At 34.9% G+C, this 26,940-nt stretch overlaps 1 protein-coding gene across 4 annotated transcripts in view; it reads right to left on the bottom strand.

Annotated features, from left to right (window-relative positions):
- FAM185A (family with sequence similarity 185 member A) overlaps nucleotides 1-26,940 on the bottom strand; it is a 53,544-nt gene that overhangs the window by 10,447 nt on the left and 16,157 nt on the right. For all 4 annotated transcript variants that reach the window (XM_081282809.1, XM_081282811.1, XM_081282812.1 and 1 more), the window contains 3 exons: nucleotides 17,397-17,438; nucleotides 9,922-10,017; nucleotides 5,855-5,989 (listed from right to left, as the gene is read on the bottom strand). In XM_081282809.1, the coding sequence (XP_081138935.1) occupies nucleotides 5,855-5,989; nucleotides 9,922-10,017; nucleotides 17,397-17,438 (273 nt within the window). The remainder of the gene's footprint in view (nucleotides 1-5,854; nucleotides 5,990-9,921; nucleotides 10,018-17,396; nucleotides 17,439-26,940) is intronic.

The raw sequence follows: 26,940 nt of genomic DNA, 5'->3' as shown, positions 1-26,940 counted from the left end.
TCCTAATGCACATATAACTGACAAATGTGTGATAAGCTTGGAGAAAACCACAACTTCAGTGTGTTCTTTAAAAAAAAAGTTATTTCTAAAATTTCTATTAAAAGACTGCATTTCCTCCCATTGGAAGAGAAAACATGTTACCTAGATTTTAAAAGTAGCATCAATATAACTAATTAGAACACACACCCATACACACAAAGTAGCATCCAATGGGCCATATCTCATTTCAACCTCTTTCCCAACCTATCTATGAACCAATTTTCCATTGTAAATTATAATACTATTGTACATATAACCCTCTGGCCTAAAGATAAACTGAGAACTAATTTAACTTGGTGTTTATTTTTATGTAATTTTTTATTTATATATGACAGCAGAATGCATTACAATTCTTATTATATAAAGAGAGCACAATTTTTCATATCTCTGGTTGTAGTTTATTTTTATTTCAAATGAATGTTATCTTTTATATGCTTTACATTTCCATTTGACTAAAATGAAATGAATCCAGTAGTGCCAACTTCCCTACCTTATGGTGACAAACACCAATCCTATGCAATACACCTAACCTCTAATACTTTTTAAATATCTAAATCTTGAAGTTTTAAAACAAAAGGACTTGGTACCACATGCATTTCTGAGCTTGGAGAATGGCTTGATAAATCACAGGTTTCATATCTAAGTTGATGTACCAAGTCTAAAACCCAGAAGAGAAGTCAACTTCTTATTAGAAATGTGTTACCTCAGTCATTACAACTTGTTGAATTTACCACTTAGAGTAGAACATAAAACTTAGAATCTAAGCTCTGTAAAGAGAATGCTCCACAGAGAACACATACTGTGCATAACCCATAGTCTTGGGCTTTCTTTTGATCTCAGAATAGCACACAATACTTGTAAATCCCAGTAAGAATCATACAACTGAGAGTTTGTATCAGTGACAGCAATGGCAAGGCAAACCATGAAGCAGGAAATAAAAACAATTATAGGGTTGATATATCAAAACCCTTTGGGGAGCTTGAGCCTGAAGGACTAATTTTTACTGGCATGGCTTCTTGCAGAAATCATACTTATGCTACAGATTAAGTCCAGACTTCCTAGCAAGAAGGGTAATATTTCTGTTTCTCTGCCTTGTAGGATCTATGAGGAAGACCTAGATGAGCTGAGCTCAGGGGCTTATAGTAACAATGTACACTGAAGCTGCCCATTATTTCTAAAATTAGGTTTCAGACTGGAAATCTATACACCCACACACTCTCCCACATACAAACCTGAAGAAGAAGAGAAGGAAGAAGAAGAAGGAAGAAGAAGAAGGAAGAAGAAGGAAGAAGGAAGAAGAAGAAGAAGCCCAATGTCTCTTGAAGTATTTCACTTTCAAAGTCTCTTAAAAGTATTTCATCTACTTGATAAATAAGGCCTGTGACCTTTAACAATATCCTCAAAGAAAATAAGATACTTGGGAATCAACCTAACAAAAGAGGTGAAAGATTTATACAATGAAAACTACAGAACCCTAAAGAGAGAGATAGAAGAAGATCTCAGAAGATGGAAAAATGTACCCTGTTCATGGATAGGCAGAACTAACATCATCAAAATGGCGATATTACCCAAAGTTCTCTACAGGTTTAATGCGATGCCAATCAAAATCCCAACGGCATTTCTTGTAGAAATAGGCAAAGCAATCATGAAATTCATATGGAAAAACAAAAGACCCAGAATAGCAAAAGCAATTCTAAGCAGGAAGTGTGAATCTGGAGGTATAGCGATACCAGAGGTCAAACTGTACTACAAAGCAATAGTCACAAAAACAGCATGGTACTGGTACCAAAACAGGCAGGTGGACCAATGGTACAGAATAGAAGACACAGAGACTAATCCACAAAGTTACAACTATCTTATATTTGATAAAGGGGCTAAAAGCATGCAATGGAGGAAGTTTAGCATCTTCAACAAATTGTGCTGGGAAAATTGGAAATCCATATGCAACAAAATGAAATTGAATCCCTTTCTCTCGCCATCCACAAAAATTAACTCAAAATGGATCAGGGAGCTAGATATCAAATCAGAGACACTGTGTCTGATAGAAGAAAAAGTTGGCTACGATCTACATATTGTGGGGTCGGGCTCCAAATTCCTTAATAGGACACCCATAGCCCAAGAGTTAACAACAAGAATAAACAAATGGGACTTACTTAAACTAAAAAGTTTTTTCTCAGCAAGAGAAACAATAAGAGAGGTAAATAGAGAGCCTACATCATGGGAACAAATTTTTACCCCCCACACCTCCGATAGAGCCCTAATATCCAGAATGTACAAAGAACTCAAAAAATTAAACAATAAGATAACAAATAACCCAATTAACAAATGGGCCAAGGACCTGAACAGACACTTCTCAGAGGAGGACATACAATCAATCAACAAGTACATGAAAAAATGCTCACCATCTCTAGCAATCAGAGAAATGCAAATCAAAACCACCCTAAGATACCATCTCACTCCAGTAAGATTGGCAGCCATTATGAAGTCAAACAACAACAAGTGTTGGCGGGGATGTGGGGAAAAGGGTACACTTGTACACTGCTGGTGGGACTGCAAAATGGTGAGGCCAATTTGGAAAGCAGTATGGAGATTCCTGGGAAAGCTGGGAATGGATCCACCATTTCACCCAGCTATCGCACTTCTAGGACTATTCCCTGAGGACCTTAAAAAAGCGCTCTATAGGGATACGGCTGCATCAATGATTATAGCGGCACAATTCACAATAGCTAGACTGTGGAACCAATCTAGATGCCCCTCAATAGATGAATGGATAAAAAAAAATGTGGCATCTATACACAATGGAGTATTATGCAGCACTAAGAAATGACAAAATCATAGAATTTGCAGGGAAATGGATGGCATTAGAGCAGATTATGCTAAGCGAAGCTAGCCAAGCCCTAAAAAACAAATGTCAAATGTCTGCTTTGATATAAAGAGAACAACTAAGTACAGAACAGGAAGTAAGAGCATGAGGAAAAGACTACAGTAAACAAAGACGAATGGGGGGAGAGAAACGGAGAGAGAAGGGAAAGCATATGGAAATGGTAGGAGACCTTCAATGATACGTAAAATTATAAGAGGTTATGAGGGGCAAGGGGGAGGGAAAAAAAAGGGAGAGAATTGAACAACAGCAGGGGAGGTAGAGAGGGAAGATGGGAGGGGAGGGGAGGGGAGGGGGGATAGTAGGGGATAGGAAAGGTAGCAGAATACAACAGTCACTAATATGGCATTATGTAAAAATGTGAATATGTAACAGATGTGATTCTGCAATCTGTATTTGGGGTGAAAATGGGAGTTCAAAACACAATCTGAGTCAAATGTATGAAAGATGATATATCATGAGCTATGTAATGCTTTAAATAATCAATAAAAAAAATTAAAAAAAAAAAAAAGAATCAAACTAGGAGAGTTTGTTTTAAATCCAGTCACTAATTTATACAGCTCGCTGTAAGACAGAATGCTGTTGTCTTTACCTGGGGTCTCTGTACACTGACACTCTAATGGATTTATCTAGTATCAGAGACAACACACAGATCTATCTGGTGCCCAATCCCATAGTGGACTCTGTAGGTCAGTATCTGGATTTTTGCACCATGAGCAGGAAATAAAATTTCTTCTGCAATTTGGTTCTTCCTGATGTAAATAGAGATCAGAGTGTAAGACATAACAAATAACACATACAAACATCTAAATAAGCCAAGCAGCTTCATAATAACCATTGAAGTAAGTATGTATCTTCTCATTGCATTCATTAACCTTGTCCTTCAACCAAATTTGTTGAAAGTCTGTTTACTGAGTATAAGATAGCTCTGAAAAGACCAGACTACTATATTCTTTTTCCTGAATTACTGCAGAAATCTGCTAATTAGCTTTTCCTTCATCCACCATGGTTCTTTACAATCTCCCTCCATTCCCCATGGTTCAGAGTGATCTTTCTAATACACAAATGTGATTATATGACTCTATGTGACTATGTTAAAACCTTTCAATGACTTTGAGATGCTCTTAATATAAAAATCTAAGTTGGTCCTATGGGAGCAGATCTCTCCCAAACTCTCCATTTAGCCATTTTACCTTTTACTTTCCTATACTCTGGCTACATTTGACTTCTCATTTGCCCAAACTCACACACTTGCCTAATTTAGATGTACCACCTTATACTCTAACAGTACTACATACATAGCTTTCTCATAACATCTTATTCCAGTGTATTGTGTGCACTGGTTTGTGTTACTTTGCACTCCTGCTGTCCAGCAGTGCCAGACTCCCTAAACATTTGTTGAGTGACAAACCAAATTTTTAAAAACAGAGAAGAGAGGAGAAGGAGGAGTTAGGCTAGGGAAAGATAATTTTTATTCCAAAACATATATATATTAAGCCAGATGTAGCCTGTAATTCCAGCTACTTGAAAGACTGAGGCAGATGGACATAAGTTCAAGGACAGTCTAGGCAACTCAGCAAGATTCTGTCTCCCCCAAAAAAGGGCTGAGGGTGTAACTTAGTGGTAAAGCATCCTTGGGTTCAATCCCCAGTATGGAGAAGAAAGAAATATTTCATATTATATATATATATATATATATATATATATATATATATATATAAAAAATATTTGAGGTGGTACAGTTTATCAAAATGGAAATGGACAATAATAATAAAGAGAGCAGGTCTGTAGATATTGATTTGGATGGAATATGTGCATAGAAGTAATGATTGAATTCATAAGAACAGGGGTTTAAATTAAATTTAAAATTCATAAAGGTATATGATTCTATGAGTAATAACAAAATATGACAAAATAGCTTTATGATTCAAGCATGCTTACATATATAAATAATTTAATTATGATTCAGAGAACTGTTACTTAAATTTGTATTATTGATTTAGATGACTGAGACCAACAATAGGTAACTAATGGCTTTTAATTAAACTCAAGAAATTAGATCACAGGACATTGATTCTTAGCATGTTTGATACATTCAGATTCTCATCAAATTTTCTTTATGTAACTAAGAGCCTGTTCATTAGTCATTGAGTCAGATCTGAAAATATACAGGTATTATTTTTATCCCTTTATGCTTTTCTTAATATTTTATTATTTTAACAAAACTACTTCTTAACTTTCATGACATATAAAATGAACATTTAAAACTGAAACTTGATCTTATGAAGACCGTACCCACCTCAGCACATATACAAACATTCGTTTTTCTAGTTAGTACCTCATGGTTAAGCATATAGGGTATGCCCATGCACACAGTTAAATTTCAAATCCTTTTTGATGCCATTCTGATAGAATTTAAAATAAAATTTCACCATCATGAATTTTTGTATCCATTTATACAACAAACATTTTAAAAATTGCATTGGCCATCAGTGCAGCTGACTATAATGAAAAATATACAAAATTATTTACATTTATAGGATTAATAATTTGCTATATTAAAAGAGGAAATTTATAATATGCATAACAAACCAAATTATTTTTCTTGAATCAAGCAAAGTTAGCTTTAAGTCTTACATTATAATATATGTTTTTAATTGATTTTCAGATTTAAGAATTAGAAAACAGATGTTCCATAAAAAAATTTTAAATCCATTTTATCCAAGGACAGGACTAATGAGTGTTCCTAAATGATTTAATAGGTTCTTTTCAACAAAATATCTTCATCATGTTACTGATAAGCAACAGAAAGAAAAAGGTGTTCAACATTAGAATGTGACAATGGAAAAGAATAAAATTGTGGCTAACTATACCACATTTCTACTTATGTACGGAAAATGAGTATTCACACATGGTAAAATGCATCCTCCTTACCAGTAATTATTACACCATCATCCTTATGAGCTTCAGCCATTTCTTGAACACAGATTTCTGGGTTCACATCAATTTCTTTCCCTGATAATTGTAAATGAGCTTGAAGAGAAGATGGTACCTTCACAATAACAGAACCTGTGATAAATTTAAAGGAGAGCTTATTAGTCCAAAGCAATCTAAGTACCAGAATCCATTATAAATTAGATTGAACAAGGTTAGGATTGCTCCTTATACTATGTTTTTACTCCTCAGCACATTTATTCAAATAGCAGTGCCTTGTCTTTACTCCCAAGAGATCAAAGTTCCCTTACTCTCAAGGCATTCATAGTAACTCTGTCAAGAGTACGAGGCATTAGGAACATTATAAACTATTGGTTCTTCTTTTGCCAATAGTCCTACCCAATTCATCTGATATTAGAAAAGTGAGTGGATTGCTACACATGTAGCTTATAGATAGGATTTACTATTAGTTAAGCATTTACTAAGAGCCAGCCACTTACTATCCACATGAAATTTATGAGGTACTATTATATTCACAATTTTACAGATGAGGACTTGCTCAAGGTCTCATGTTCTAGTGTTGGAACACATATCCAGTTAAATGACTACAAGGCCCATCTTTCAACCACTGATATTTTACACACTGCAACTTTATCGTATTACAAAATCACAACCAGAAACTAACACTGTGCCTACTGTGTGAAGGGAAAATAACAACAAAAGGAGAGGGATTATTATTATTATTATTATTATTATTATTATTATTATTATTTATTTTAGTGGATCACAGACTTTTGAGTATCTGAGGCCTGATACTCTATATTCAGTACAATCTGATAATTCAAACTCCTAAAGGAGTAAAAACAACAACAACAACAACAACAACAAAAACTCTGTTATAGCTGTGGAGTCATTTTTAAAAACAATTATGTAGGTTGCAGTACAAATTTACCAGTACACTCCTGTATCATAAGTTTCTTTCTCTTGTTTCTCATCAAATAAAGAGTCCTCTACCATAAAGCATTAACCCCATCTCTGTGAACTGTTAGATGACATGCATTGTGAATGCTGAAAAGACTCCTTTTAGCATGTATTTATTTATGGGTCTGAGTTTTCCTTGTAGTCTACTTAACATCTGCTTGCATTGCCTAAAGTAACTGGTATCTCCTCAGTCTTCCTAACTAGAGCTGGAAGTTTGGCTGATAAACTCTCATATTTATTCCTCAGAAAAACTAAGGAACTAAACATATCACTATATCTAGTTTATTAAAAAATAAGTTGCTTTTTGGGGTTCAAATATAAACACTGACAGGAGATTTCTCATGACAACAAATTTGACGACTTAAGAAACAAAACAAAAACAAACCTGGAAAATTTGAGGATGAATAGAAGATGATATGTTTTCCTATCAAACCTATTTTGGGGGAAGGGATGTGGATTGAACCCAGGGTGCTTAAACCACTGAGCAACATCCCCAGCCCTTTTTATTATTATTTTATTTGAATTGCTTAGGACCTCTCTAAGTTGCTGAGGCTGGCTTTGAACTTGAGACCCTCCTGCCTCAGCCTCCTCAGTTGCTGGCATTACAGGCATGTACCACGGTGCCAGGCCCTCAAACCTATTTTTTTCCCCCAAACCTACTTTTAGAAGTAGAAGATCATGAATTTAAATGCTTTTTTTTCTAGGATTTTATGCCTCTAAATATATCAAATACAATAATTTTAAGAACATAAGAACACTCTTTTCTGTTTTTACATGAACATGATCTTAAGTCTATCAAATGTTTAAGCAAACTGTTCTATCCCCATCTCCTTTCATATCTTTGAAAACAAAAACCACCACTACCAAAACTGCCTCTGTTTGTGAATGGCTTCTAAGGCCTTGAATGTATTCCAGTGTTCCCATCTTTAACACTATCTTTTTCAGAAAGGAGAGCTCTTGTTAGGACATCAACCTCTTTTTACCTTGTAAACTTCTGCATGGTTACTGACATCAATACTATCCTCTTAAAAATTCAAAAGCAAACTCATACTAATAAATGCCACTTACTGAAGGCATACTACATAAAAATGAGTGATTTTCCCAAGGACAACATGTTTGGCAGAAAAATCAGTCCTCAGATGCAGGGCTGACTCCCGAGCCCAAACTCAAACTGCCTTTCTGAATAAATTTCACCATATTCACTTTCACAAGGAGAGAGAAAACAAGCATTTGTAACATTTTAACTTCTCATATGGCAAAATGATGAAGACCTAAGAGATTCAAATGGCTGGCTCTGAACCCTTCAGCAAGTGAGTGGCAGAGCTTGGAATGGATTCCAGATGTCTTTACTAACCATTAATCAATAGATCCTGACAAACTTTCCATTACTCTAAAAAGTTACTGTTCCCAAGTATAATGAGAATTAAGAAATCAGAAGATATAAATCTTTGTTTCCATTTATCTTTCTTTAAGTTTCTTCCAGTAATGTGGTCCCAGAAGGAGAAAACACAAAATTGTAATCCAAATCAAATTTTGCAACATCATATGCTATTTCAATAGGTTGCTGGAATGACATTCTAACTAATACTAAGAAGTATTTTAAATAGATGAAGATTAATAATCTCCAAAAGTTCCAAAGTTTTTGTTTTGTTTCCCTTTTTTGACCACCACACAAAAGAAGAAATAACCTTCACATACAAACAGATTATTTAAAACTTTATTTGTTTGTTTTTTATTGATTTTATTTTTTAAAATACACAATAGTGGAATGCATTACAATTTCTATTACACATATTGTTTTTTACCATGTTACTAGTTACATTAATGGTATGATTTTTCCCCCTTTGGGTCTTCATAAGAGAGTAAAATTATATTACTAATGAGGTATACAATTTACTCCAATAGTATTATTGAAGCTTTTCATAGTTTAGTGAGGACATGATAATATACTATTTTTTTAAAAATTATATATTTCTTTAAAATAGTATAATATGGTGTGAGAAATCACATCTCTGTGTCAGAAATAATTTCAGTTTTGAACTTCTGTGTTTGGTAGCTCTACTCTGATACTCTGACAAGAAAGCCTAGTTGAATGAAAACTTGAACAAACCTGGCAGAGAAATTACTAATAGCAAGAAAACAGTCTCTAGAGAAATACTTTTCTTGTTATACCATTAGTCCTGTTCAGATCAATATACAAGAGCTTCTAGACTTTAACTTTTTAATATAGCTCTTAACTTTTTCTGTACCAAGGCCACTTTGGCCCCTGTTGCCGAGCCACTTGTCACCATGTCCACACAAGTCACTTGTCACTGTGCATATGTGTATGCATGTGCACACAGACACACATAAACTGATAATTAGCTTTCATGTGAATAAAAAGTATACCATTTTAATGAAAAACTTGATCTCTTAAAATAAGTGACTTATAGGTATAAGAAATTAAATTATGTAGAGAGGAACATCATATATCTTGATACTTGAAGAAACTCATTTAATGGCTTTACAAGATCTTCCTGGTAAGATTTATTTCAGGGTCACACTTTGCAAACTGTTTCTCTATAGTGATAGCCTGAGTGGGTCCTCATACAGGCAGGTAGGAAAGCTTTCAATATATGAGAGCATTTTCCCTCCAAAGAATATTCTAAACAAAGTTTAATTCCAACATCTTGGGAGGCTGAGGCAGGAGGATCACGAGTTCAAAGCCAGCCTCAGCAAAAAAGCAAGGCACTGAGCAGCTCAGTGAGACCCTGTCTCTAAATAAAATACAAAATAGGGCCCCAGTACCTTCCCCCACAAAAAAATGGAAAGACCCACACAGTAACACTAAAAATTCTACAATAGACAGTCAAAATATTACATATTTTGTCCTACAAGCAGGAAAGATAATCTTCATGGTCATCTGTCCCCAGATTTATAAAGATTACTGGTTTTGAGAGCTAGAAGACAGGCATTTAAGATGCTATCAGAAGAAAGTTTCCTGAAGTCACTCTGCCAATATAGGTAATATGAACATCAGTTTCCTCAGTGTTCCATAAAACCTAAATTTATACCACATATCAATATAAATGATCCAGTTGGCTAACCTTTGTGAGATTTCAATTCCACCTTCCCCAGCTGGCTGACATAGACATCGATGGCACCCTGATGAGTTGAGGCTCTTAGACATCCTGAGGATGAGTCTGAGGAAGAAAAAACTGTAAGTGTAATTACTGTTATACGAGTAAATGGTATAAACTTGAAATAAAAGACTGCTTTGATGTTAGAAGTTAAGAATCTTATAAGATTTTACATTTTCCTCATAACAATGCCATCATTTTCAAAAAATGTAAATAGTATCAGAAATCCAGAAGTCTATATCCAGACAATAATAAAATATATCTATAGTAACCTCAATAACTTATCTCTAGACATTTACTCTATAACTTCTCAGAGGAAGGACAGTATGTAAACAATGGATCCTTGACAGCCAAGATCATTAAACATCATTAGTCTATTTCATTTATTGTCATATTGATATATTTAGTAAACTTGCAGAATTTGCCAAGAATTCTACCTCAAATACAGTCACATGTAAGCAGTAATAAAGTAAATGAAATCAAAATCTCTCACAATTCCCCTTTTATCAAATCTGTGGTACTAAAAAGTGCTCCTAATAGTAAAAACTTATGACATGCCTGGCATGGAAGGTTTGAGGCAGGAGGATTGCAAGTTCAAAGACAGACTCAACAACTTGAGTAAGGCCCTAAGCAACTCAGTGAGACCCTATCTCTAAATAAAATACAAAATATGGCTCGGGATGTGGCTCAGTGGTTGAGTACCTGAGTTCAATGTCTAGTACTGAGAAAAAAAAAAAAAAAAGCTTATGACACATAAGGTTTACTACATTTCTTAGCATGACACAAAGGTATGGGGGATCACTAAAGAGTAAAGCTTATTTTTATCTAATATTTCTTTCCAAGTTTCTGGAATTGAATATATATCTTTAAGTCAGGGTAAGAAAATAATATATAAGCTAGTTCTGATAATCCTTTTTTAAAAAAATTGTTCTAATTAGTTTTACATGACAGCAGAATGCATTTCGATTCATTGTACACAAATGGGATACAACTTTTCATTTCTCTGGTTGTACACAATAGAGTCACACCATTTGTGCAATCATACATGTACCTAGGGTAATGATGTCCGTCTCATTCCACCATCTTTCCTGCCCCATGCCCCCTCTCCACTCCACCCTCCCCTTTGCCCAATCCAGAGTTCCTCCATTTTTCCCATGCCCTCCTCCCCATGATGAATCAGCATCCACTTACCAGAGAAAACATTTGGCCTTTGTTTTTTTGGGATTGGCTTACTTTGCTTAGCATGAAGCATCTCCAACTCCATTCAATTACTTGCAAATGCCATAATTTTATTCTCTTTTAATGCTGAGTAATATTCCATTGTGTATATATACCATAGTTTCTTTATCCATTCATTTATTGAAAGGCATCTAGGTTGCTTCCATAGTTTAGCTATTGTGAAATGAGCTGCTATAAATATTGATGTGGGTGCATCACTATAGTATACTGATTTTAAGTACTTTGCGAATAGATAGAGGAGTGGGATAGCTGGGTCAAATGGTGGTTCCATTCTGAGTTTTCTAAGGAATCTCCATACTCAAATTTCTCTGTGTTGTCAATGACTCCATTTTCAATCAGCCAATATTTTAGTTCGAGGGGAACTGACAGAGTCAGAGATGAAAAGAATGACCTGAAGACTTCAATCAATGCAATTGGCTCCTCCTTCCTCCTCTTTTCCCACAGCAACTGAGCCTTAATATTCTATTTGACTGTCCTGAGAAGGCCATAGCATATTCTTTTTGGATAAGCCTATTTTAAAAGCACATTTCATCAGGAATTCTTATTACTTTAAAGTTGAAGCAAAGTAGGGAGTGTGGGGAAAATTTTGTTGAAAAATGCACTTTTTATAAAATGTGGAGAGAAAACATTTGTGTATCCACAAAGGAGTCAAGGTTTTTCTTTATAAAATTTTAAGTGACTCCAAACAAAAATAGTAACTTTGGAATAAACTGTTCAAAATCTAGCACCAAGATCATTTATTATAATTTGTCTCCATTTATTATACCAAAAATTGCCCTTTATCAGACACAATTTATTAAGTTTTCAAGTGTCAAAAGTAAACACTAACATTAGAAAATGAACTGCTAGATCAAGAACATAAAATAGCCAGATAAAGGTGCATATCTCACTGCTCTGATAATACCAACAGAAACTCCAGTAAGAGATTTTACTCTTACTGCATCATAAAAGAAGCCAAGAAAAAATACATTATGGTTTTTTAAAAAAAAGTGGACTACGCAATGTGTATATTATCCTAAGCTGAACAAGCATTAGTTTGATTTTTCTTGCTTCCTTTGTGGTGGGGGGGGGAGGGGAGCCACAAGATTTTTATGTGGTTCATAAACAACACTTTTCCATCTTTCCCCTTTATCCCAAATGAGAAATAAACAACTAAATTACATCCTAAGTCACAAAGTAATTATATCTTTATGTTATCAGTCTTGAACTCTGATAATGGCTTACCCCCTGGAGGCTGTCAAAAAATAAATTAAAACTCTAGATGTGTTTTGAAAAGAGAGCTTTCTCTTTTATGAGAAATGACATTTAAAGATTACACAGAAAAATAACCCCTATTTCTCTTGTTTACAATACAAATCTCTGTAATTAAAATTAATTATTAAGAGTAAAATTAAGGTTTACTCTACAGAATTTCTTTTGAGATTCATACAGTGGAGAAGTTGTATAGATCTTGGAGAAAACTTTAAGGGAAATATGCAGTGAACAGAAATTGCTAGTTTGGACACTAGTAGGAAAAAGTAGCCTCCCACAGAAAAGTATCTATTATTATAATTCTGGGCAAAGACCTTGTGGGTCTGACAGAGACCATCAAGTTTTCCTGGAAAATTATATATACAAAAGGAACATACTGATGTCAACCACCAGCTTAACATTACACATACCAAAGAAACAGATATTTGTAATATATATTTTATTAACAGAAGAAAAATAGCAATTATGCTTGAAAGGCTAAAGTACTATATTTTGCTGCTTTCCTTCAGCTTACTGAAGAACTCTCTCAAAATTCCTCCAGCATGTTCAAAGAGTTCTTAATTTTTATAATTTTACATGAAGTTTCAAAATATAAAAGAACAACCAAAATATAGTTCCTGATTTCTGCAACCTGATTCATACATTTAGAAATCTATACTAATTGCAAGGACAAGAAACAACCTTTATAAACAGGACATAGGGGTTGTAAAGGCAAAATTTAAGTTTTTTAAATTGACCTCCTCTCCAGGTATTCTATATCAGGAAGGGAGCAAATAGGAGGCTGAGTAATGAGAGGCACATAAAACACACACACACACACACACACACACACTCATTTGCTCTTTTTAAAGACATGATTATCATTATATAGCTTCGGACAATGCCTTTCATTGTCAGAAAAGAGGGAATACAGAGCAGAAAAAGTAAAGTTTCACAAGCGACTCTATTAGCACTCCTACCCCACCATTATTTACTATCAACTCACCACACACACACACACACACACACACACACACAAATGGTAACTGAGTGAGGTGACAGATGTTAACAATTTGATTGTGGTAATCATTTAACTATATATATGTATCAAATCATCACATTATATATTTTCAATATACACAGATTAGTCAGTTATGCCTCACTAAAGATGAAAAAAGTTTTTAAAAAATTATATTGTAGGGGGCTTGGGTTGTGGTTCAGTGGGAGCGTACTTTGCCTAGTATGCATCAGGCACTGGGTTTGATTATCAGCACCACAAACAAATAAATAAAATAAAAGTCCATTAACAACTACAAAATATTTTTAAAAATTACATTGTAATGTGGTTAGCTCAGTGATTGCAACATAGGCACTAAATAATGTGCACAGATTTTTTTTTAGAAAAAATCAGTGTATTAAGTCATATAAATAGACTAAAGGAGAAAAAACACATGATCCCTTTAATAAATATGAAAAAAATTTATTTGACAAAATTCAACACCCATTCATGATAAAGGAAAGGGAAAATAATCTTATAGAAAACTGGGAATAAATAAAGGATAACTTTCTTAAAATCTGGTAAAATTTTTTAAAAGTCTATAACTGACAATTAATGATAAAATATTGAATGCTTTCCCCCAATATGGGGATAAGGATTCAATAAGAACAAAGAATCTTACTACCACTATTCAACATTGTACTAGAAGGTCCTAGCTAACCTGATAGGGTAAGAAAAAGAAATAAAAGAATTACATATTGGAAAGAAAGAGATACAACTATTTTTGTTTATAGGCAAAATGATTGTTTATATAGCAAAGTAATCTATATTCTAGAAAGCCACTTAATGGGTGAATTTAGTTAGCAAGGTCACAAGGTACAAGGTCCATGTATTAAAAATCAGTTGTATTTTCATATACTAGCAGCAGATGATTAGAAAAACAAAAATGTTTAAATTCTATTTATAATAATATCAAAAACAAATTTAACAAAAGGTGTGCTAGATCTCTGCACTAAAAGTTATAAAACAATGTTGAGAAAAACTAAAGAATATATAAATAAATGGAGAGTTATACCATTTTCATGAATGGGAAGACTCAATGTTAATGAGGATCAGTTCTCTCCAAATTGATCTACAGATTAAGTGATTTAGTACAATCATAATCAGAATTGGATTTTTTTTTTTTTTAGAAACTGACTGGAAAATCATAGAATCTACAACATCCAAATAACAAGTTTGAAAGATTTCAATTACCTGATTTAGAGACTTCCTATTTTAAAGCTACAGTAATCAAGGTATTGTAGCACCAGCCTAGGGCTCAACAAATAAATCAATGACTTAGGAATGAGAGATCAGGAATAGGTCCACACATATACAGTCTTTTGATTTTAGACCAAAATGCCAAGAAAGGAAGTTTTTTTCAACAAATGGTGATGTAACATCTAGCTATCTGTGTAGAAAAAAAAAAAAAAAACCTTGACTCCTAACTCACATTAAACACAAAAATTATAAATGTATCAAGGTAAAAGCAATAAATTTAAAGCTGCTATAAGAAAACAGGAGAATATTTTCACATTTGAAGATAGACAAAGATTTCTTAGAATGAATAAAAATAACTGGTAAATTAGACTTCATTAAAATTCAAATATTCTCATCAAAATATACCATTAAGAAAATTAAGCCTCTCAGGAGACTGAGGCAGGAGGAAAGCAGGTTCAAAGCCAGCCTCAGCAACTTAGTGAGACCTGTCTCAAAAAAATAAAATAAAAAGGGCTTGGTTTTTGGCTTAGTGGTTAAGCACCCCTGGGTTCAGTCCCCTGTACAGAAGGGAAGAGAAGGGAAGGGAAAGAGGAAGAGAAAGGAAGGAAGGGAGGAAGGGAGGGAGGAAGGGAGGGAAGAAGGAAAGAAAGCAGGAAGAAAGGAAGGAGGGAAAGAAGGAAAATCTGGTCACAGTGGTGCAGGTCTGTAATCCCCAAAACTTGGGGATACTAATACAGGAGGATTGTAAATTCAAGACCAGCCTGGGTAACTTAGCAAGACTCTGTGTCAAAAATGAAAAGGGCTGGAGATGTAGCACCCCTGGGTTCAAACCCCAGTACCAAAACTAAATAAATGAAGTTTAAAAAGAGAGAGAAAATGAACAGGCAAGTCACAAACTAAGAGAAAATATTAACAAAACAGTAGTTGTACTTGGCATTTATAAAGAACTACTACAACTCAATAATAAGGCAAATAAGCAAAGAGATATGAATAAAAACTTCACAGAGGAAGATACACTAATGACTAATAGTGTCTGTAAAAGTGCTGATCATCAAAAGTCATTAGGGATATGAAATTAATACCAGAGATATTAATACCACTATATGTACCTCAGAATGGGTACAATTTAAAATACTGATAATAATAAATGTTGGTGAGGATATGGAGCAACTAGACTTCTCATGCACTTTTTTTTTTGGTCAGAGGTACCGGGGATTGAACTCAAGGGTACTTGACCACTGAGCCACATCCCCAGCCCTATTTGTATTTTATTTAGAGATAGGGTCCCACTGAGTTGCTTAGTGCCTTGCTGTTGCAGAGGCTGGTTTTGAACTCATGATCCTCCAGTCTCAGCCTCCCAAGCTGCTGGGATTACAGGTATGCGCCACCATGCCCAGCCCATGCACTTTTCATAAGACTGTAAAATGGAACTTTGGAAAATGTTCAAGTTATTTATCAAATCACAAAATTAAACATATACAGAACTATTCAACACATCCATTCCATTCCTAAGTATTTACCTAAGTAGAAGGATCTCTCTCTCTCCATAAAATGACTACTGTGAGAATGTTCACTGTAGCTTTATTGACAGTTGCCAAAAGTTAAAAACAGCCCAACTGTCCACCCACCAGGAGAATGGATCAACAAACTGTATTTTAGTGGTCTGCTTTCACTTCTACCCACTCTGGTACATTATAAAATACCAGCTAGGTTGTTTCTCTTTTAAAAAAAAAAAAATTATTTTTTAGTTTTTGGTGGACACATCTTTATTTTATTTTTATGTGGTGCTGAGGATGGACCCCAGTGCCTCATGCATGCTAATGAGCCCCAGCCCCAACCCCTAGGTGGCCCCTTTTAAGTGTAAATTAGATCAGTCCTGTACTAACAGCTTATTGTAACTCCTGTAATGAACTTCTGTAATGAACTCCTGACTCTTACCAAGTCTACAATGTTCTAAGGTCTAGTCTTTCTTACTTCATCTCCTTCCTCTGTCCCATAAGTCCTTCCTCTACACCTCAAAAATGATAAACTCATTCCATTTTTGAGGCTTTCACTTGCTATTCCTCTAGGTGGGTGTTCTGTATCCAGAATATTACAAGACTCTTTTCCATTATTGTGGCCTTAGCTAAAACAACCCTTCCCCAAACTCTCCCTGATTGTCCAAGTGAAGTAGCTTTCTTTTCCCCCAAGTAATCTCTATCCCATTATGGTTTTTTACTTATTTATTGCACTTATCCTGATCTAAAACTACCTTTTGTTATTTACATACTTATTATCTTTCTTCCTACCACTCAGAAAAGGTATGGTATCTGGCACAGAGACTGTGTCTTGTTAACCAACATACATACCAGTACCTAAAAAAATTCCTGACACATGGCAGGCACTCATAAACACATGTTGTCTAATTAGTTAATAGCACACTCAGGGTTGTCTTCCAATGATAACACAATGTGGGGCCCAGCTATGTAATTTATCTTTCTTTTAAGACTTAATGTAGATATTTGAAGAACTCAAAGAATTTGTATTATATTACTTAATACCAAGTTCAAGTAATTCTCTTTGAGTGGACAAGGTCATGCTAGGTTTGCCTGTATTTGACTTACATATAAGGATTATGTCAGGTTCATGAGCTAAACTGTAGACTTTAATAAAGCATGAAAAATACAGCTAGTTTAAGAAGCAGGCAAAATTTATCAACTAGCATCTCAGAACATACCTATGGTGATGTTACCCGTCTCACTTTGTATTATTATATTACCTAAAAGAGAAAAAGAAAAAAAGAATTTTATTAGGGACAATCTAGAAAAAAATTATGTTATATGGAATCCTAAAACATAGTGAAAAATCTACAATGCTATTTGATAACACTGTTATTTTTGTTGGCAATTTTCCTTAATATTGCAGATCCAGATTTAGTTATAGTTCTGAAATATCTAGCTTTAAGCATCTATGCAAATCTTTTGCCCCCACTCTCAACTCTTAAGCTTTTATAGAATAACTATAAAACAAACCACCACACTTCCTGACAACATGGAGAAAAATTGTAGTTCTAAAGCCTATAAATAAAAGATTACTCAAATGTGTTCACTACAAATTTTCATCCTAAACAAGTAACACTAAAATATCATATGGAAATAATAATTTTATTTATCAGGCCAGTTGCCACATCTGTTTGTTAGATTAAAGTAGTTTTGAGGCCAAGATTTGAAGTGGTTTGGGATAGGAATAATGAATACATGGAGGCATAACTAAAAAAAAAAGCTTCAAAGCCTTCTTTCTTTCAATGAAAATACATTTTCCAGGATAAGTATAGAATACCACAACCATTCCTAGCCACTTTCCTCTAATACCAAAAATAGCAGGATTTTTCTTCATATGTGTGTACGTATAAGTACTTCTGGAGTCAGAAGCTCAATTCCCTTAAGATGTAAGCAATAATATTACCTCTTCTAATATAATTCCAAAACTACATAAAAAATAAATAATCTTGTCTCAGAATTAATTTAAAGTATTTCATTGCTTATGTTTTGTTAATACTAACACTTGTTGATATCTGGGGGAAAAACCAAAAAGGGCACTTGTTTCATGTACCTGACTGCAAAAATCTTTCCAGATTTCCAACATTCTATCATACTTCATGTGAGTATATGAACAGGGCTACCTTTGTTTAGGAATAAAAACATGATTTGTATGCATAAGTTCATAAAATATTTAAGACTCAGTAAGTTATAAGGCTGTGAAGATCTTGTTAAATGTGTTAAGTAAATATTACTTCATTGGTGTGTATACTCTCTTCCAATATTCAGACCTAATAAATATAGATTCATCATCACAGCAAAAATGGGCAAAGATCATACTTTTAAGATGACTTCTAATCCTTGCCTCTGATATTCATGCTCTTGTATAATCACCAAGATTATACATGTAGGCTGGAACTTACTGATTTGCTTTTTAAAAAAGAGAATAGGGAAAAAGTGATGGGATGTCACTTCCAAGTTTAGGCAACAAGAAGATTCTGGCTTTTATTTTTCTAGTCCTCTCTTGATCTTATTGAAGCCAGGTATCATGTTGTCTCTGCCCTATGGAAGAAGTCCACTTGGCAAGGAAATCAAAGGGTCCCCTAACCAATAGGATCTGAACTGAATCCTGCCAACAACCACATGAACAAGCACAGAAGCAGATTCTCCCCTGGTTGAACATTCAAATGAGCTCAGAGCCCTAGCTGATGACTTGATTACAAACTTGTGAGAGATCTTGAGGTAAAGGACCCAGCTAAGTCCCATCAAAATTCCTGACCCACCCAATAAGACATGTTTGTTGTTTTCAATAGCTATATTTTGGAGTTATTTGCTACAGAAGACTAAGTAACTAGCACAAATGTTGATGCCTGAAATAGGGTCCTGTCATAATAAACCTAAGCTTGGCAGTAGGCAGAGGTTAAAAGAGCATGATAGAGAAATACTAATTTGCCCTGAGCAAGTTTAGTAGAAATCTAGTATGCTTCAAAAGGAGTGAGAAAAATGGGTTTGAAAATGGAAGGAGTATTCTTGCTAAGCAGTGTAGAAACTTAGCAACACTTGTCTTCTTTGGTAATATGGAAAGTACAGAATGTGCCTAATTAACTGAATGCTCTAGCTAAGAATATTTCTAAGCAAAGTCAAGTGTTGGAAGTGCTGTCTATTTATTTTTCCTTGCTGCATACAGTAAAATGCAAGAGAGAAACTAAAACTAAAGGAAGGACTGTTAAACCAAAAAGGACCTGGACTTCAAAACAATTTAGCCTCTCAAGATGGCAAAAGATACTAAAGTTAATAATGACTTGAAGTTGGAAGTTGGAATGGCTTCCAAACAAAATGTGAATCCAGGGTACTGCTAGAACATGGCCTAAAAAGGAAGTGAAGGGTGATTGTAAAATTTTTTGCTAAGACCCCAGAAAGATCAATGATGGTATCTCATACCCCTGATATTTAAAATTTTAACTACTAATGAAGAACTATGGTGTAGTTTTATAGTCACTTATCTAGTAAGTCCACTCACCATTCATGAGGAAATGGAGCTTTATTGTCCTAAACTAGTCATCAATGAATGCAGTAAGAATGTACTATTTTTTTTTAATGGAAATATGGTCTTTCTCAAAAAGCCAATCATTAGGAGTTTTGATGATAGTAATAGGGTCTTAAGAAAATGATTCTTTTTTTTATTTTTTTTAATTGTATTTTTTATTGATTATTTAAAGCATTACATAGCTCATGATATCTTTCATACATTTGACTCAAATTGTGTTTTGAACTCCCATTTTCACCCCAAATACAGATTGCAGAATCACATCTGTTACATATTCACATTTTTACATAATGCCATATTAGTGACTGTTGTATTCTGCTACCTTTCCTATCCCCTACTATCCCCCCTCCCCTTCCCTCCCCTCCCATCTTCCCTCTCTACCTCCCCTGCTGTTGTTCAATTCTCTCCCTTTTTTTTCCCTCCCCCTTGCCCCTCATAACCTCTTATAATTCTATGTATCATTGAAGGTCTCCTACTATTTCCATGTGCTTTCCCTTCTCTCTCCGTTTCTCTCCCCCCATTCGTCTTTGTTTACTGTAGTCTTTTCCTCATGTCTTCCTTCCTGTTCTGTTCTTAGTTGTTCTCTTTATATCAAAGCAGACATTTGGCATTTGTTTTTTAGGGCTTGGCTAGCTTCGCTTAGTATAATCTGCTCTAATGCCATCCATTTCCCTGCAAATTCTATGATTTTGTCATTTCTTAGTGCTGCATAATACTCCATTGTGTATAGATGCCACATTTTTTTTATCCATTCATCTATTGAGGGGCATCTAGATTGGTTCCACAGTCTAGCTATTGTGAATTGTGCCGCTATAATCATTGATGCAGCCGTATCCCTATAGAGCGCTTTTTTAAGGTCCTCAGGGAATAGTCTGAGAAGTGCGATAGCTGGGTCAAATGGTGGATCCATTCCCAGCTTTCCCAGGAATCTCCATACTGCTTTCCAAATTGGCCTCACCATTTTGCAGCCCCACCAGCAGTGTACAAGTGTACCCTTTTCCCCACATCCCCGCCAACACTTATTGTTGTTTGACTTCATAATGGCTGCCAATCTTACTGGAGTGAGATGGTATCTTAGGGTGGTTTTGATTTGCATTTCTCTGATTGCTAGAGATGGTGAGCATTTTAAGAAAATGATTCTTAGAACTAGAAAACAAAAGTTTATAAAGAATGAAGACTGGTTCATATCATAGTGGAATCCATAGAGTTTCACACAATATCTCTCTTGAATACAGTTCTACTATGCAGTAAAAACACAATGGAACAAAAAAAAAAAAAATAAGGAATGGGCTAGGGTTGTGACTTAGTGGTAGAGTGCTTGCTTAGCACATGTGAACCACTGGGTTCGATCCTCAATACTATATAAAGTATAAATAAACAAGATAAAGTCATTATGTCCATTTACAACTAAAAATATATAAAAAGAAATAAGGAATATTTGTAAATACAGTTAAAAAAGAATATTCCAAAATATTTCGTGAATAAATAAATAAATAAATAAATTTGTAAATCATACCAAATATTTAGAAAGTCTTTACCCTAAATAAATATTCCAAAGTCATCAGAATACACAAAATGAACTCTTGTCTCAAATATTTTGTGAGATGAGAATATTTAGAAGTATATAAATAAAAAATTGGTATTATTGGCAAAATTTCCTATATTTTAGTCACACCTATTTAACCTCCAATCACAGGAAATAATAAATCACCTGAGAGAAGTAAAACCTCCTTTCCAATAAAGACGATACTACATTATCTGTAATAGCTATGTATGCTTACACTACTCTCAAATTATACAACTTTTCCACAAATCCTAGTATTTGAGAAAATATGTATTTTTTTTCTTACCTTGCAACCCTTAATTCTAGCATGACGGTGGTGGGGGGCGATAAGGAACAATCAATTTAAAAATAATGACAATGGTGTATTTTTTTTCAATTAAAAAAATATGATCATGGTTAAAACAGCACATATGCTCTTAACAATCCAAACAGAGCAATCAATATCTTTAAAGGTTAAAATCTTTTAGGGGTTGGGAGAACAGGGAGTGGGGAGACTTAAGGAAGCCTTACTATCTGCAAGCCACAATGCTAAATGCCAAGAATGTGAGGACAAATAAAACATGATCCTTGATCTTGAGGAATTTATAATTAGGCAAAAATTTACAGGTCAATGAAAAGCCAGAGATAAGGTGAGGATGCTTCAGCTGGGGTTACTAAAAGATTACTTAATGAGATTTTTTAAAAAGCTTGGAAAGCATTTTGGGCAGAATATAAAAACAGCATTACCATGATCACTATGATAGAAGGCTCTGATCAAGTATAAAACAGCTTAAGAATGGTACAAGAACAAGTGAGACTAATTCTGGAAGGTAAGGCATAGGGTCAGAAAAGGGAAGTCAGCAATCACTGAAGACAGTAGGAAAGGGTTTGAGTAAGAGAATGACATGTTTAATGTGTATTTCTAGTGAACTACTGTAGCTACACTGAGGAGAATGGATTTGAAGAAGGTAAGATTGGAGGCAAAATTACTGCTAGATTCAAAGCAAGAGACTAGAAGAATATGAGACAGAATTCTGAGTAGAAATCAGAAGAAAAAGCATGGGAGAGATTGAAGAAATATTTAGATGAGTCATAAAACCTGCCTAAAAATTAATGATTGATTAGATACAGGAGGTGAGAGAGAGGAATTTAGGATGACACAAATTTATAGCATGGGGATTTAGGTGCATAGTGATATCAAAACCCGCATATGGAAATAAAGAAGGAGGACACTTTATGGATGAGGTTGGGAGGCAGGAAAAGGAGGAAGAGAGAAATTGAGAATGTTGAGTTTGAGATGCCTGTGAAAATCCAAAGGGCTATGCCCATCAGACAGATGGCTATTTAAGTTGAAAGGGCTAGAAATAAAGATTTGAATCATCAATATGCAAGCACAGTTAAGACTCAAAAATGCATCTGATGCCAAATGTTAAGAAAAAACAATGGACACATATGAAGTCCTAGAGAATACCACATCAAAGAGGTAGAAAGAAAAGGAATGTGTAGACATTTGCAAAAGAGTAATTTACCTATAAGGTAAGACAGACATGCCTATGCCCATTAAGTTTTGTGTGCTTCTCTCCTCCCTTCCTTCGAATCCAGCTACATTACATATCTCACTCAGCCTCTGCAGGTAGATAAAGCCATTTGAAAACATTCTTTCTAAAGGCATATGAGCAGAAGAAATGTATGCACTTGTAGGCCTGGTTCCTGAAACTTCCTGCATGATTCTACTATGCACTCTCTTCATGGAAGCCTTGGCAGCCACAAACTAAAGATGGCAACATCACCTGTAGGGAAGGACCTGAGTCTCTGAGTGTCTCAAAGGGGCGGAGCTGAGGACGAATATTGATGGCAAATCAACATCCAACTGTGCTGAGAGATTAGAGGGAGCCCAGTAATAAGGAAAATGCTGACGATAAATACATTTTATGCTTTCCTCCTCTCATGGAAGCCTTAGAAGTCATACAATTAAGATAATAGGATTTTTTTTTATGGAAGGAGTCTAGTTCCTGAATACCACCATGGAACTCAGATTGAACACTAAGGAGCAATCACATTTTCAAATGTCATAAGGTAATAATAAATGGTCCTAAATCTCAAGGAGATTACAACATAGAACACAGTGGAAGCAGTACCAGTGCTCCTATCTGTCTGCCTAGAGGAAATGTCTCTGGAAGCAGGAAGCCCTTGAAGTGATGATGGAATTTTTAGTGCAATCAAAAAGTTCACCATGGCCATGTGCCCACATTTGTTTGAATAAAGTTCACCATGGCCATGTGCCCACATTTGTTTGAATACTATTTAAGAACATCTCCTTAGAAAGTCAAGAAGCTAGGATCTAATCTTTGCTATTTTACTAATTAATTTATAGCAAAGGGTAAATAATTAGACATTTCTAAGTTTGTTTTTCTCATATGTAAACAGCCAATTGTCCATTAAATGAGCAAGGCTGGCTGATAGCACTCATTACATGTTTGCTTTCAAACAACCACCCATCCACCTACTGGCACAAGGGCTCCAAAATTATCTACCAAATAAGATCTACCAAGATGATAGTTATTGCATCATATTTGTATAAAAATGGCTTTTGAAAAATCTATATGTTGGATTTTTTCAGCTCAACCTGGAAAAAAATCAGTTTAAACTGTCCTTAGTAAAAGAAGCCAACAAAACTATATCCTGGGGGATGGGGTTGTGGCTCAGTGGCAGAGCGCTTGCCTAGCACATGTGAGGCACTGGGTTCAATCCTTAGCACCACATAAGAATAAATAAACAAAATAAAAATATTGTGTCCATTTATAACTAAAAAATATTTTTAAAAAATAATAAATCCTGAACAGGCAGGTCTTTAAATGCATATATTCTCAGTTTGTTTTCTGCTTATCAAGATGTTTAGAAGTGGCAATATATTCTGTAAAAACAAGTTTTAAGATTCCATGCCAGCTTATTTAAATATAGCCAAATTTTTTGCCTAATTTGTGTTCTTTAACCACCAGCAATTAAAACAAAGAACTCACTGAAATATATATTCAGAGTTCCAGCTTGAGAAGAACCTTGGAAGACATCCCCCATCCCCAACCAAAACCCAAGAGCTGGAACACAGGGATTTACTTTCACCAGCCATGCCTCTAAATCTTCTCACCTACCAAGACAAGGGACTAAAAACCTTGCATGCTCCTCTGTATGCATCCCACCCCTGAATTCCAAACTTAAATAGTATTTTCATAGAATCCCTCGGATAAGAATGAAAAGTGAGGTGACATGGAAGAGAGAGAAATAAATTTAGACTTGTCTGAAGGATGACTTAAAAAATAATTGAGGCCTAGGGTATGACTAAGAAATGACTTGTATATACTGAAAAAATTAAAAACAGAGTGAAGACCAAGGACTAGATGGGGAAAGCAAGGATGAACAACATGGAAGCTTTTCTAAGATTGCAACTGGATCACATTTTTCCTTCCCTTACTCCTGCTCACTTCTACACTAGTATTACAAAAGAGCTATGAGAAACAGTTAAATGATTGCTTTTCATTGAGGCAGGGTGACAATGGATGGCAACTGGAGATAAGGTAGGAGGTAGTATCCCAATGGGAACAGTAGTAACTGAGAAAACAAAAAAGGACATTCAATCCTTCCACTAGACTCTGAGTTCTTTGAGGACTCAGGTACCATCTCTTGCTCTATTTTCCATCCCTGGTGCTAGGAAATTCAGCACACAGTAGATGGTCAATAAATGTGCTGAATGAAGAAACAGATTTAACTACAGCAAAGGCTGTGATTGATTATGCAGAGCCCCCTTCACACCTGAAGGCTTATTTTCCTAGCTGTTGAGAGTATTGTAGGCAGATATCCCTTGCTGTCAGTACTCTCTGGGAACTGCCTCAGCCAAAAAGAGCCATCTTGGCCCAAGATCATACCCCTTCCCCGGGCAGCTAGTATCTAATGACTGGGGATATAGAAGTCCAGTTCCCCTCATTCCAACTTCAGAAAACTCTAAGGGACCACCCAAACGTCAGAGCTCCCTCTTAGGGTTGTTGAAACTGTGTTACGGTCCAACTTCTCTCATGGAATTTGGGGTCCCTTCCTTTACAGGTATTGCTTTCAAGAGCTCTCCCTAGTAAATGTGCTATACTCTAATTCCCATCTCAGTATGCTTTCAAGGAACCCCAACCTGAAACAACAGTCCAAAAGAAGACCTAGATTTAAACCACAATATGGAAATGTATTTGACTTAATATTAAAGATCAGTAAATATTAAAAGGCTTTACAAAAGCCAAAGAATGATCTCTTATCCCTAAAAATGTTTACATATCAGCTATGTTGTGATCAACAGACCTAGAGTACTATGAAGACTGCCTCAAAAAAGTATACCTGTTTTATTATCATATACTCAGTGATAAACCACCCCAATTTCAGTTTTCATCCATCTTAAAGCAAGAAATCACATATCAGTGCATTTAATGTAAACGTGGTATAAAGCAGTGCTGAGAATAGAACAGTTTTTCCTTTGGATGTTAAACAACATCTGACTTGATAAGGAATTGTTTTTCACTAAAAGCTACTCAGTATATTAGGTGCAGTGTTTTAATTATAATTAACAAATAAATGTAATGCTTATATAAGTTATTTTACAAATATGAAGCTACAAATTGCCAGAACTACCTAATGTGCAACTGAATAAAAAGTAAATGAGTAAGTAAACAAAACCATTTGTTTTATCTGACTAAGGCTCCACTTGTGCTCAAGCTATTTTGGGCTAAAATAATATTTTAACCTTGCAAGAATGGTTGAGGCTTAGTCATTTAAATTAGGCTCAAGGCTCAAGATTTATTCCAAGTATATAAATACTCTTCTTTTAGTTTTATTTTCTAAAACTGAAAATACTACTTATCTGTTTGCCTCACAGCAGGACTAGCCCTAACCATGGTTTCTATTACCACCTAATAACTTATACTCATTAAAATCTGGGGAGTTATTCAGAGTATATAGCTACCAATATTCAGTTTAAGTACAGAAGTGAAATTAGTAGACCATATATAGAAAAGGTTCAAGCCTACTCTAGATAAGGCAAAGGGTTGGAAGGAGAAGGGAGGGGGCATGGAGGTAGGAAGATGGTGGAATGACATGGACATCATTACCCTTAAGTACATGTATGGTGTGACTCTACTTTGTGTACAACCAGAGATATGAAAAATTGTGCTCTATATGTGTAATATGAACTCTAATACATTCTATTGTCATATATAACAAATTAGAATAAAAAAAAGGTTCAAGTCTAAACTTCCTGGAATACGGCCCAAAAGGCATTTAGCAGATATGTATGTATTGTACTCTGAGATAAATGATTCTTTATTAAATTTTTTAGTCATAGATGAACACAATATCTTTATTTTTTTTATTTTTATGTCGTGCTAAGGATCGAACCCAGTGCCTCACATATGCTACCCCTGAGTCACAACTCCAGCCCCAGATAAATGATTCTTAATTCTACCTGTATATATTTTGGAAAACACATCTGGATTTAAATCTTCTGCTCTGTGGAAATTTAAGGCAGGCTGAGTGACACTGAACACTATCATATCCTTTGTCATATTACTTCACCATTACATTCTATCATTTTCTTTCAATAATACAAATGTTGACTAAATAA

This window comes from Spermophilus citellus (assembly GCF_964194105.1).
Source record: "Spermophilus citellus genome assembly, chromosome: 3".
NCBI classification, from domain to species: Eukaryota; Metazoa; Chordata; class Mammalia; order Rodentia; family Sciuridae; genus Spermophilus; species Spermophilus citellus.
Note: the sequence above shows the minus strand (reverse complement) of the source record. Positions and strands in the feature narration are given on the sequence as shown.